This window comes from Rhodnius prolixus, unplaced genomic scaffold (genome assembly GCF_049639745.1).
Source record: "Rhodnius prolixus isolate KJV_2025 unplaced genomic scaffold, Rpr scaffold_3, whole genome shotgun sequence".
NCBI lineage: Eukaryota > Metazoa > Arthropoda > Insecta > Hemiptera > Reduviidae > Rhodnius > Rhodnius prolixus.
The window spans coordinates 38,858,486-38,873,098 of record NW_027411603.1 but is presented as its reverse complement, the minus strand read 5'-3'; the positions used below and the strand labels follow the sequence as shown (position 1 = coordinate 38,873,098).

Here is a 14,613-nt window from a genome sequence, read left to right as displayed (position 1 = left end):
AGCCAATATTTCTGCCTCTTAAGATCGTACTTTCTGATAAGCAAATACTGGTTAAGGCCACGGTAGACGAATTTTAGAGGTGAAGCCCCCAAAACTATCTGTAGTGCCTTGGATTATTATTTAATGGTTAGAATAAGAAATTTATAGTAAACTATGTTTGTTTACTTGTATAGCCTCCATCCACGAACACCTGATATAAAATCCGCCTAAAAATATAGCCATTACTTTTTACTTTTGTAGCAAAAAGCTTGCAATTACTTTTACCATTTAAACCCCAATAAAGTGATCGTTTTATGGACAATTTTACAAAGATAAATGAATTCTATAATTATTTATTAGAGAATTCTGTTTATTTTTGTTTTGTTTTCATGAAATCTACCATTTAGAATTTGAGACTTTATTCAAGACATTTTAGAGTCAACAGTATTTTTAGTGTCAATTCCATTTGATGACAAATATATCAATGTTTAAAATTCATTTTGAATATACGTTATAGTCGCGTTGATTAGTTATCTCATTTCCTCTCTCTCTGTATATATATATAATTGAAAATTAAATTTATCAATTTAGCTATTTATATGAAAGCTGATAGTATTTGAGTTCGCTAGAGTGAAAGCTAGCCTTTATATCAAAGGAGTTCCATATTATTCAAATTAGTGGTCCTTTGACCATCTCTTCTGACTAATAACTAAACACAAATTGAGAATTAATTAATTAATATCACAGAAGCAGTGGAAATAGATTTTTTTTTTTTCTCGAAATCTCTGAAAATTATTATTTCAATCGTAATTATATTATTAAGTAATGTTACATATTTTTTTTTTTTTTTTTTTTTGGCGCATCAACAGCTGAGGTCATTAGCGCCCGGAGCTTTTTCCAGTGCACTGCCGGCCTCCGGACAGTGTTCTCTCTTTACAGACAACACTGTCCATCACCGGACAGTGAGCTGTAAGAAGCTCCTAGGAAGAGAAAATCTAAGGGTCAGCTGCTGGATTCGAACCCGGGACCTCCGCGTGGGAGTCCAGTATGCTAACCTCATAGCTAATCCCTTCCCGAAAATGTTACATATTATTCTCAATTTAGGGTGCGTCAACTATTGGGGGCCATTTGCCATTGTTTTCCATTGCATTGTCAGCACAGGTAATTTCAGGTTCAGGTGACTATAGTTATTGGGATATTCGCAGGCAAAGACTTGGTCATTTGTTTTACAGGTGAATTTAGATATGTTTGTTTATTTCATCAATTAACTTTATTCTTTCTTGCCTTTGGCAAGAGACAAATGGTAAAGCTAACTGCTAGGGATGTCCTTACAGTTGTACAACTTATTTGTATTTTTCTTTTTATTTCCACTGCCAATTCACTATTTCTTGCGATAGTTTGATTTATATTTTCTCCTACTTCCTTACAGTCTGAAGAACTAAACGCCATTACTCTCCTCTCTCCTCATATTCTCCTCCTCACATTCTCCTCTCTCCTATAGAGAGTGCTACCGCTGGGTAGCTTCTCTCCTCCTGCTCTTCATGCTCTAGTTCATCTCATTCACCTCCTATTTTCTTATTGTATATCTTAGGATGGAAGATTTGCGAGGAATCGGTCAAATAAAACAACTCGTCTCTTTGCCAACGTTTCAACAAATATATTGTCCTCTTCAGGGTCTGGATATTACAAATACAAAACAATTTACAGAGTCAGTAACATAGAAAATCGTGACTCTGTAAATTGTTTTGTATTTGTAATATCCAGGCCCTGAAGAGGACAATATATTTGTCGAAACGTTGGCAAAGAGACGAGTTGTTTTATTTGACCGATTCCTCGCAAATCTTCCATCCTAAGTTTAACAATTTACGGTCACGAAACCTATATATTCTTATTGTATATATTTATACAGATTGTAAATTACAAAATAAATTAAAAAAATATATATATATTCTCCTAAAGCGTCTAACATATATAATATTACAACTACAATCCTCTTTCTTACGATTTAGGGCAACAAATATCTGGGTTTTTGTTGAAAACTGTTCTATAAGTTGTCTACGATTTGACACTAGGGTTCAAGGGCTTTAAATAAATAGCTCTAGACGGTACTTTAATCAAATGAACAACATTATTATTATTCTGCCTGCAAGCTTGCTGAGCTTTCGCAGTCTGATTCAGTAAGCTATTGTGTATAGGGGAAATTTAACACCAGCTGGTGGAAGAACTTTAAATTCAGCAACATTTCAACAACAAATAAAATGATTTCCTTTTAATTAATAAGTAATTTTTAATCTTCTAATCATCAAAATCAATTCACACACTGTTCTTAAATTTAATGATTAAGTGTGGAGAGCTCTAAGACTGTTGATTAAAACTTTAATTAAGTAAGTAAATAAACGTCCTCACAATTTAAATCCATTTAGACGATGAAAGGTAATTAAAGTTATTATCTAATAAAAAAATAATCAATGATTGTAAACTAATAATAATATTTATAATTACCTGGCATGCAGGTCGTGGCAGAAGGAAACGATGCTGCTCCTTTCTGCAGCTGGGCGAAACCTAAAAAGATAACATCATGTCATAAGTATTCCAGAACTAGCAGTACGCTTGGGTATGTGATTGTGCCGACAATTTTTTATCAAGAGGTTTGCTTGGTGCTAATAATTCTAGTCCGAATGATGGTTTTGGTTTTTTTTCGACCGTTGTTGATAGATGATTTTTTGGGTATATCGAGGTCCGGTCATCAATGAAAACAACTTCTATGATGAACAGTTATGATGATATACTCGTAGCTCTACATTAAACTTCACAAACTTTTTTTATAATACCCTGAAGAAGGTAGTAAAAATTACTGAAACGTTGGTATAAAGCAAAAAGTTGTTTTTATTGATGACCGCACCTCGGTATTCCCAAAAAATCATCTAGTCCGAATGTAATAATTTTTGTACAGTTATTAGGTATTTTCTTGCGTATTAATTTGTAGTCTGTACCTATTAAGCGTCTTCATCAAGAAAACCATTGTACTCAGCTGTCAAAAGAACATCCAAATAATGGCTTTGCTTTTTGTCGGTGGCCTAGGCCAGGGGTCGGCAACCTATTTCAAGTAGAGAGCCATTTCTTCTTAAATAATTTTAATAAATCTTACCAAGAGCCGCAAGGATGATAATGTAAAAACCTCTGGTAGATCATTTGTATTCACAAATTATTATTTTATGATATTCAATAACATTTAAATGTTTTATATATTTATTATTATATACTGCAAAGTAAATAAACAAATAAATAATAACGAATGAAAGGGCGGCAGTCCTACAATATAAATCAAGTACTTTATTTTGATATTGTATAATTCTATTCAATTTCGAACCTATCACATTTAAAATTATTTTTGAAAAAATACCTTTAGGTAATAAATGGAATTTTCATTCGTTTCAATAAAATTTGGGCAAGCTGAAGAGCCACACAATTTGGATAAAAGAGCCGCATGCGGCTCGCGAGCCGCGGGTTGCCGACCCCTGGCCTAGGCTATGTGGTGTCCAACATGTACCACCTCCGAATGTAGATGGACACAATATGTAGCCTCCTTTCGCAGATAGGATAGAATTAGTTGGACTGAACGAAGTGAACAAAATAACTCAAAAGATTCTTAAGAGGGTCCGATATGTTCCCGTACACCTTAATGTGCTTCTATACGAGTACGTCTTCTAAAATAGACGATAGTTATGAAAAAATAAGTGTTCAAATGATGCAGACCTTACATGATCGTAAGTATGAATGAAAAGATTTTTAAAGTCAATAACTATTCCAATAGTCAAAAACTAATTTTATAATTAATGTTTTTTTTTATTATTATTAAAAGATTATGTCTGCTCTTAGTCTGCGAAGGGTGTGAAATATTTTCTGAAACACAAGAAGGAATAACAAACAATGGCTAAGATCGTACAATAGAGAGATTTAGTGTTGACATGAGCTACTGCCGTGATGAACTGTTCACAAAGATTTTGCCTTTTTTTTTTTTTTTTTACTTTTGAAAGAAATAAGTGGCTAGAAAGAAGGAGGGGTGAGGTGTGCAGGAAGAAAGAAGACTTGAAGTAATCCAACACCTAGATATCAGACACCACATGTTACAGACAGTAGACCTAAAAACCTTCCACTACTTCGTCTTTCTATCAAAAAACAATTATTCTAGACAACGCCCAAAAACTGTACTTTCATACAATCAAAACCACAAACAAAACCAATTTTGGTTTCCCCCAAAATTGGTTTTGTTTACTATTTATTAAAGAAATCTGATATATTTTAAGAATTGGAGGATTCCAATAGTCGGACAATGCCCGTGGATGAATGCAAGACCTAACTATTCAAGAAAAACTAATCTTTTTTTTCAGGTGAGTCTAATAATAGAGAACTAATAACAAACTCTGCCAATTTTTTGTTTTTCTATTATATGATTTAATTGTCAAGAAGAAAAGGTCTTTATCAATCTTTCTCTGAGATTCCATTAAAATCTTGAAATAATAAACTGTTTTGTTGGTACTGTGACAAGAAGAAATAAAATCAAACTAACTAAAGATATCTTCAAGGCACATAAAAGTTATTCTCACAGTACTTTTTAAAATTATTGTTTTACTAACTATACTTTTTTGCTTTTAATAAAGAATAAAACTGTCACTAATAAATGGGTTGTTACGACAATAAGCAGGCAGAGAGCGAACACATGCGGTGGGTGGATCGTTTCTTCACAGGATCAACAAAAAGGTCCTCTCTCTCCTCTTTGCGTAGATTGCAATGAGAAGGAGGATTTCAAACATATAATAATGATATGTCCACGTTATGTGGTAGAAAGGAAACGAATGTTTGACGACATATACAGGTATTTAGATGCACCATTTCGCTTCGAAGACATAATATTCCCTACCAACATCTGTGTGCTTAAACTGTAGCAGAGCTAGCAATGAAATATGAATGTATTTAAAAGTTATAGCCGATTAAAATGAATGGAAGAAAATGATTAGAGAAGGATTACGTGATTTTAATTTAGGTTAAGCTATAAGGTTGACAGGAATATAGAGTACTGATCCATCCATTAGCTACAGATTATGTAAATATGTAGTTGTACATCGTACAGTAGAGTGAAGCGAATGTATTTATAAGTAAGAATGGAGAGTGAGTGATATTCTAGTGATAAGCACCTAGACGATGCTGGCTGTATGGCGAAAGCCAATGCCAAAAAACAAAATTATTTTGCAATCATAACTTTACAGCAAATTGTTACAGGAAATTGAAATAATAAATGAGAAGTATACTTAAGAATACAGTTGAAAAAAAGGAATACTAAATCATGGAAAAAGATTAATGTAACCATGGAGGTAATTGCCTTATAGAGTATAGGTAGAAGGGTAAATAAAAGAGCGGAAATAGAAGTTAAACTGTTTAAGGTGGAAAAACAGAAGTGATTTTCAAGAAGTAGCTTGATATTATAAAGGAACAGGATATTCCAACTTAAACAGGAAATTGTAGATTTGGTTGTACGTTACCACAGAAACGAATCAATGTTTGGTTGTTCCCTTCTTTGAAATATTTAAGTGTAATTACCTTCAAACAATGCGCCACGGTAGCCGAGCGGTTAGAGGCGAGACCTGCGAAGCTAAGATGTATTGTGTGTGGTACTGGGTTCGATTCCCGGTCTTAGGCCTTGGATTTTATTTAATGGTTAATAAAAGAAATTTACAGTAAAGTATGTTTGCTAGTCGCCTCCGTCCGCGACACCTAATTGGTAGCTGGACGTTAAGCCCCGCCTGAAAAAATAGGCGATTACTTTACTTTTTTTTACTTACCTTCAAACAAATACGAAGAATGTTTGCATTATTTATTTTATTTCATTTAAAGAAGTTTAAATTAACAGAATTTTGTCCTTATAATAAGTTAACCGCGTTCTTACAAAGCATACTGTATTCATATATACACACACTTATTTCCGACCTTCTCCAATTAAAATCATGCAATGATGTAAAAAAAGAGATAATTGAAAAGAACTGAATTAAATTTTTTATTTTATTTATTAATCCTTTTAATGAGATTCACACCTGTACCTACAGGGTGCAATAGGTAAATGTGATAGGTACGAGGGGGTACCCAAAAAAAACCGGAATTATTTTTTAAAAGCTATTTATTTACAAATTTTTTACAGAACAACCTTATCCCCTTCAAAATACTATCCATTACAACTAATACATTTGTCCCACCGGTGCTTCCACTGTTCGAAACATTTTTTGTAGTCATCTTTAGAAATGGCTGACAGCTCCTTCTTCGTTTTTTTCTTGACCTCTTCAATGTTGTCAAATCGGTGACCTTTCATGCCCTTTTTCATGCGTGGAAATAAGAAAAAGTCGCACGGAGCCAGGTCAGGCGAGTAAGGTGCGTGGGGCAGCGGAACCATGCCATTTTTAGCCAAAAACTGTATAACAGAGATGGCTGTGTGTGCAGGTGCATTGTCGTGGTGGAAGAACCAGTCTCCTGTTTGCCACAAATCGGGTCTTTTTTGGCGAACACTATTGCGCAATCTTTTCAAAACTTCCAAATACAAGGTTTGATTGAGGTTTGACCTGGGGGGACAAACTCTGAATGGACTACGCCTTTGGCATCAAAAAAGCAAATCAGCATTGTTTTGATGTTTGACTTGACTTGACGACATTTTTTTGGTCGGGGTGAAGATGACGTCTTCCATTGGCTCGACTGTTGCTTTGTTTCTGGGTTATAACCATAGCACCATGACTCATCACCAGTAATGACCTTTGACAGAAAGTCTGGATCAGTTTCAAGCTGTTGTTTCAAAGCACATGTTTCAACTCGATGTTCTTTTTGATTGTCAGTCAGAACTCGAGGAACAAACTTGGCAGCAACCCTTTTCATCCCCAAATCTTCCGTTAAAATTCGCTGAACCGAGCTCCAAGATAACCCACTACTCTCTGACAGTTGATCAATTGTCTGTCGACGGTCTGTGAACACCAGCTCTCGAATTTTTTCAACATTTTCGCCGATTCGGGCAGTTGATGGACGTCCAGAACGAGGTTTGTCATCAATCGACATGTCGCCATTTTTAAACCGAGTAAACCACTCGTATACTTGAGTTTTTCCCATAGCGTCATCTTTGTAAGCTGTTTTCAACATTAAAACACTTTCAGCAGCATTTTTGCCGAGTAGAAAACAAAATTTCAGAGCTGCACGTTGTTCACTTAAACTTGCCATCATAAAAAACGAAAAAAGAACAAAACAGCGCTGGTAAAAACAATCACTGCAGATGAACAGAACAAGCCAGGCAGACAACACAGGCAGGACTGAACTGGCAAGGAATTGCGCTATACACGTCTAGCGGCAGAAATGCGTACTACATAAGCTCCATGCGCGGCTACGCAATTCCGATTATTTTTGGGTACCCCCTCGTATAAATCAATAGCGTGTCAGACGTGAATGACGGTCATCCAGTGATGGCCGCCATTAGTCACTCAGTTGGTCACGAGATCAGCAGTGTACTGAGAAAAGCTCCAAGTGCCCAATAACCTCAAATTTTGATGCTTTTTAAATAAAAAAAAAGAATTGTAATTATAAAAATTAAAGGTTCTCTCAGTCTCTCCCAAAAATCTAACTCAATTATTAATGATTTTCAGAAAGTTGAATCAAAACATCACCGAAAAGGTGAAACAAGATTGATTGGGCTTCCTGTGACGTTGCGTTTTTTTTTAAATTTCTCATCTGACAATATTCTGATTTATAACACACACCCATGATTCTATCTATGCTTAAAAAAAATGTCTATTATTTTAAATAAATTTCCAAAAAATATATATTAACGGTGAAACCTTTTTATTTTATTTTTTTAATCTTTTATTGGAATTTGCTACTGCAACGGTTGTTGCAACAAGCAAATATGGTAGCTGATAAAAAAAATAAAAGAAAATCACGAGTGGAGAAGGCACCCAGTGGTGTCACTCCAGTAACGTGCTTTGCTCTCACGATAAGAGTAGATCACGAGGTGATCGAAGTGTTCGTTTGAATCACCCCCCCCCCTCTCAGACAGTAAACGGAAGTAGAATGACAACTTTAAAACGATTCGTAACGCGTTGTTTTTTGTGCGTAATAATTCAAATTACACACTAGAATAACAATAGTTAACTTGAAATTGGTTTGCTAAATTGAAGGAGCCATCTTCCCTTCAATCTCCTTAGAGGATTACCTGGTAGGATGTGGAGGAAGATAGGTATTCTATGAGAGGGTTAGGATGAGCTGCTGTAGAGTGGAATGAAATTTGAAGAAACGAGTGTTAGCAAGATCAGTAATGAAAGGGATTTTGAGGTCATTATGTATAGTGAGGTTAGATATATAGAACGGAGCGTTAAGAAGTTTCTACAGTATTTTTGACCGTAATGTCTGCGAGGCGTACAGAGTTGGTACGTTTAGTCGATCGCTATATTTCGATGCCGTATGACCAAATAGGTCGCAGTGGCAGAAGGTAAAGGAGTCTTTTGTTATGTAGGTTGAGTTTAGATCGTTTGTCAAGTAGTCTGGCGAAAAGTTTTGTAGCGTTGGTTAGTTTCTTGTCTTTTCAGTCTAGTATGGGGATTCCATGTTAAAAGTTTGTCTAGGTACAGTCCTAGGTAGCACACTTTGTCCACAGTTGGTATAGGAGTTTGGTTCAAGATGATGGGAGGTAGGATTTTCCGTCTGAGAGTAAATACTATAAATTTTGATTTCGTAACGTTGGTTTTGATTCTCCATTTGAAAAGCCAGTCCTGGAAGTGATTGATATGTTTGTAGAGCTCGTGTAGCGATAAGAGGTGAAAACTTAAAATTAAAAATGTTTACACAATAACTTTGCTTTGTCTTACTAGAGAGCCTTTCATCGGAACAAACCCCGAACAACTTACATAATTAGAGTATCATGATACTTATAATTTTGTGTAGAACAATCGCTAGAAACCATTTAATTTTCACAATAAAGTAACGTTTTCAGAGAACAGATTTTTTTTTTCACATTTGGAATTAACTTAAACTAAAAAACATTGACTTAGTGCTAAGATTGTTCTGTTCTTTCTTTCTGTGACTTTTTTTTATATATCTGGATTCGTTGATTAACTAGCAAGAACGAGCGCCTAGAAATTGGTTTATTAGTCATACATATTTGGATAAAATTAACTGCAATAAAAATGCGACTCTGTTTACAGGGCCGAATAGGAAGGGCTGCGATGGTATGAAATCCGTTATTGAGGTAGCAATGAGATAAGAGGTAATAAGGGAAGCGTTCTGGGTTATTAATAGAGTGTAAGATATATGGAGGATATGGCTATTAACATTCCAACACTTGGAGGCGGCACTGCCACCAACATTCCAACAACAGAGCGGCTGCAGTCTCCCCTCTGGACCTGCCACCTCCGCCAGGGGGCGGTGTTTGCTGCATTCTTCTCATTATACTACCAAACTACTTCCTCGCCTTCACCAAACTTTACCATTCTCTAAATATCGATTGATTCAATTATCTAACTCCATTCAACTCAATTCTTAATCACACAATTATGTAATTTTTATTAAATAACTTTCTAATGCGTACCAAGTTTTTAAGTTGGGCCTTTAACTATTGAACTAATAAGAATTTCCAGGCGAATATAAACCCCCCCAAAAAAGATTTGACTGTTTAAAAAATTATGGTTTCAGCATACTCCGTCAGTAGCAGCACATTCTGTTTTAAGAATTTCATTCATCATGAATACCACGTCAAAAATCCTCGCGAAATCAAACTCCATGTCCGACGGTCTTTCATTGTAGCAGAAATAGTCTACATTGTGTACGATATCCGAGTACAATGTCCCTTGTTGATATAGGCTAGAGTGTCTAACAAATCTTTAAAGAAAGAAATCCAATGATTTGCAATCATAGATTGGAAACATCTCAAGATCAAGAAAAGCTATTTCTGACTACTACACTATTTCAGAAGCAGCAAGGAACAGCTGTAAGCTCTAGAAGCGAAATTTATCCAAAGTTAAAACAAAATATACACTTTACCTCCACATTACTTACATTCTAATAGATATTTAGTTAATGCTGTACTATGCAATGTTATTTATTGCATCCATGGACATAATTTAAATGAATTTTAGTAAAAGGCATTAACTGAACTAGTTATTTATCACATATAACTTTTCTAAATAACAGATTCGATTTAACACTGACATAATAATGAGTTCTCTTAACTACAGAGCGTTTTATTTTCCACAAATCTCAATTTAAAATTGGAAATTCTGACTTCAATTTAAACCTTTTATTTCTACCATCTTCACCGAATTTTTCTAAAAAATGTTACTTAGTGATTATAATGAACAGTAAACGTTGTTCGTGTTTAAAGAAACGTTGGAGTCAATATGAGAAAATTACCACAACAGAGAAGTTTACCCTAATTTGTTTGCTCTTACTGATTATCTCCAAATTTGAAATTTTATCAATGTACTTAAAGAACAAAAATCATTGATTTCTAATTTATTATGTTAAATTTTAAATTAGTTACCTTTTTTTTTTTTTTTTAATTTAGGGCATCTTTGGCCATCTTTACGCAAAAACTGATCTACAACATTGTTAACTAACGACAACCATATTTCTCCGCTTAATAATTCTTTTACACTAACCATACGAAGAATAGAGGAATTAAGTAAACCAAAAAATGGATAGAACCACTTCCTCTTAAAAGTGCATTCTACGAGGGTCGTTTGAAAAGTCCGTGCAAAGTCAGAGAGATAGCACTACTGGCGCGTGTCGAGGTTATGTTTAGTTAGTAGCATCTCTTGGAAGAACACACACCAAGTTTCAGCCAGATCGGTCTATTTCTTTGTGTTTGGCATTCGTTTGAATCGAGGAAGACGAGTGATTTTCAAAAAATGGACGAAAAAGAATTTCGTGTGTTGATTAAACACTACTTTATGAAAGGCAAAACGCCTCAGGAGACTAAAGAGAAGCTTGATAAACATTATGGTGACTCTGACACCTTCGATTAGAACAGTTTATAAGTGGTTTCAAAATTTTCGGAGTGGCCATATGGGCACAAGTGACGCTGAACGTTCTGGACGCCCTGTTGAGGTTACTACTCCAGAAATCATTGATAAAATCCATGATATGGTGATGGATGACAGAAGAGTGAAGGTGCGTGAGATTGCTAGTGCTGTGGGCATCTCGAATGAACGGGTACATAATATTTAGCATCGACATTTGGACATGACAAAGCTATCCGCAAGATGGGTGCCGCGATTGCTCACGCTTGACCAAAAACGAAATCGTGTGAAGTGTTGCAAGGACGGTTTGCAGCTGTTCCAGAAGAATCCGCAGGACTTTAAGCGTCGTTTCGTCACTGTGGATGTAACATGGGTACATCACTACACTCCTGAGACCAAAGAACAATCTAAACAATGGGTTACCAAGAGGGAATCTGCGCCAAAAAAAGGCGAAGACCGTTCCTTCGGCCGGAAAGATTATGGCGACTGTCTTTTGGGATTCGCAAGGAATAATTCACATCGACTATCTGGAAAAGGGTAAAACTATTACAGGTGCATATTATTCATTGTTATTGGACCGTTTGAAAACCGAGCTGTAAGAAAAACGCCCACGATTGGCCCACAAAAAAGTCCTTTTCCATCACGACAACGCACCAGCTCACACCTCAGCAGTTGTGGTCGCAAAATTAATGGAAATAGGGTTCCAACTCGTTTCAAAATTAAGTAGTTTTTATTTTTGCACGGACTTTTCAAACGACCCTCGTACATAGTAAATCCTTTATTTCCATAATAATAATAATAATGCAAATAATGGAATAAACAAAAAACAAATTTGAGCGTTTCCTACAGTTTCATTGTTGGCGTTTCTATGGTTTAAAACTCAATTTTGAAAATTTAAAACAGACGCCAGATCTCCCAATATAGGTGGCCGTGGTGATAGAAGTGTTCGTTTGAATCACCTCCCCCCCCTCTCAGTCAGTAAACGGAAGTAGAATGACAACTTTAAAACGATTCGTAACGCGTTGTTTTTTGTGCGTAATAATTCAAATTACACACTAGAATAACAATAGTTAACTTGAAATTGGTTTGCTAAATTGATATAGAGGGCTGCAGTAGGATGGATACAGTAAGTGATTGCACATTTAATTCATCAGTTTCAATACGTAAGCAATGAAAAGGAATCGATTGTAAGTGTCAAAAACACTAAGCGGAAGTAAAGTGTGGCAGCGTTGAACGGAAGTGCGAAGGGTGGAAGATGAGAGGACAAGGGAGGTCCAGGATGTGCTCACCACACCCACTGCTGCCTGAATCTGACTTATCACTCAAATACAGACACATTTTATTTTATTGCAATCATTTCTACTTATTTAATTTTGTACTACAATTACATAAGCATAATTGAATTACTTGTTGCACACTATTCAATTACATAAGAATATTGATTGCTACTGATTTTTCAACACCTAATAGCTTAAGTCAAGTGTATATATTCCAGGTTATCAGTCCTTTCGATTATTATATCCACAATTTGAGCCAGAAATGATAATTGATTTTTAGATACTAAAAATGGCTTTTAATTTGTCGTTACTGGAAAGAAACTTAGATTTTAAAATGGGGAGCGACCGAGTGGAATTTAGTTTCCATTTCTGATTTCCAGATATTGTGAGTTCTCTTGCAATTATTTTTCTCTGTCCAATCCACCCAATTAAGATTATTTAAATTGTCATGTTTGAGGATCAATCGCTGAGACTTCAGCAAATTGATATTTCATAACGTAATCCAAAATTGGGGAGTAAAACTTGTGAAGTCGAGTTGCTATCCCCAATTTCAAATGTTGCGAGTATTATTTTTTATTTACAGAATATTGTCTAATTATTTTCTTTAAATATTATGATTAATAATATTATTTCCGTTAGTAATGCCCCTAAAAGTAGCTTTATAACATTTTTTTTTCTTTTTTTTAATAAAGTGAATATAATAGATAAAGTGAAGTAATCGCCTATTTTTTCAGGCGGGGCTTAAAGTCCAACTACCATTTACTAGGTGTCGTGGACAGAGGCGCCTAGAAAACGTCCTTTACTATTTCTCATTTAACCATTAAATAAAATCCAAGGCCAAGACCAGGAATCGAACCCAGTACCACAATGCATATTAGCTTTGCAGGTCTCGCCTTTTAACCCGCTAGGTTAGGTCCTCGGTGAAAAGGCAGTTTTCGCATCCGATAGTAATTACCTACTTCGGTGTGCTGTAATATCGTAACTAATCGATTTATTGAGCCCAGATGGTGGTGGTTCTTGCACCCTAACATTACCAAAGGTCCGATATGTCCAAGTGTACCTACGTTAGGTTGTTATATGGCTTAGCAATCAGCGAAAAATCTCAAGTTATGTCTAAAGACAAACTGGAAGCCCAATACAGAACTCAAACATTTCAAAAAATACAATAGATAAAATAATTACAGTTTCATAAATATCTTTAAAAAACAGATTATTTTACTATTGGTACAGATTTTACGTTTTCTCTAGATGGATAATTTATTTTGAGAATGTTCCTGAAGATTGAAGGACTCTACTCTAAAATACTAGACCACTGGGTACTTCTAGCAAACATTAAGCCTTCAGGAAAAGTGTAAACTTTGAAGAATATCTCGTAAATATTAATAGAGAATTTATAACGAAGTCTGGTGGGCGTTTGACATTAATTTTTAAATAGACTAATGCTCAATGAATCTATTTCCAACAAATCTGTTGACCAAAAGAATTTCAGCTCAATATAACCACAATGAATGAACCATACTATTTGAATAGCATTACTTGTCCATAGTAAGTGAAGTTGTTGCTACTATATGGGTGTACTTAAAGATAATTTGTAAAAGAGCGGAGAAACATGGTGGATAACTAGATTATTGCTTACTCATGGAATTACCTGCTAACAATGTGAGGTGTAGTACCTATTGTGATGGCTATGGTTTAGTACCTGGAATGTTGGTATACAGTGGCGCGGTCAGGACATGCTAAATCCGTCCTATTGTATCCGTATCAAGAAGGGTACGGAAGGAAGAAGTAGCAGTGGCTAGGAGAGGGTAGAGTGAGTGTGTTAGCTGTCCGAGTTAAGTGGTTGACAGAGGTGGCTGCCTATATTCTATGGTACATGTTCCTCTGGGAGGAGGCGTTCTGTTGTCATTCCTACTGACAATAGCCACACCACCACCTGGCCTTCTCGTCAACTCGACACCGTGCCGCCACAAACTAAACTACAAGAACACACTCCTCACCACTACTTCTACTGCCCTCCATCTCACACTAATGTGTTCTCTTCAATTTCCAGACATAGCCACCAATAAAGTAAAGGATTTCTGTCTTCTATTCAACATAGTTCACCGTTACAACTAATAATATCTACACATCCCTTCAACAATGTGATCTGTGACCCATAATAAGTATTTACCCAACAGAAACTCTTCGCTCCCATAAATATCCTTATTTACTTATATCAGCAAGTTAAAAGCTTTAAAAGATGAATAGTAACCGTTGTAATTACAGCAATAAATGTCCAAATTTTATAAAGTGCATTTCAGTAGATTTTAAGAAGAATTGAA

The 14,613-nt window shown here is 35.5% G+C and overlaps 1 protein-coding gene across 3 annotated transcripts in view; it reads right to left on the bottom strand.

The window, feature by feature from the left end:
- The window catches only part of LOC141452585 (uncharacterized), a 156,140-nt gene that overhangs the window by 99,518 nt on the left and 42,009 nt on the right, over positions 1-14,613 (bottom strand). For all 3 annotated transcript variants that reach the window (XM_074124886.1, XM_074124887.1, XM_074124888.1), the window contains exon 2: positions 2,482-2,541. In XM_074124886.1, coding sequence (XP_073980987.1) covers positions 2,482-2,541 — 60 coding nt within the window. The remainder of the gene's footprint in view (positions 1-2,481; positions 2,542-14,613) is intronic.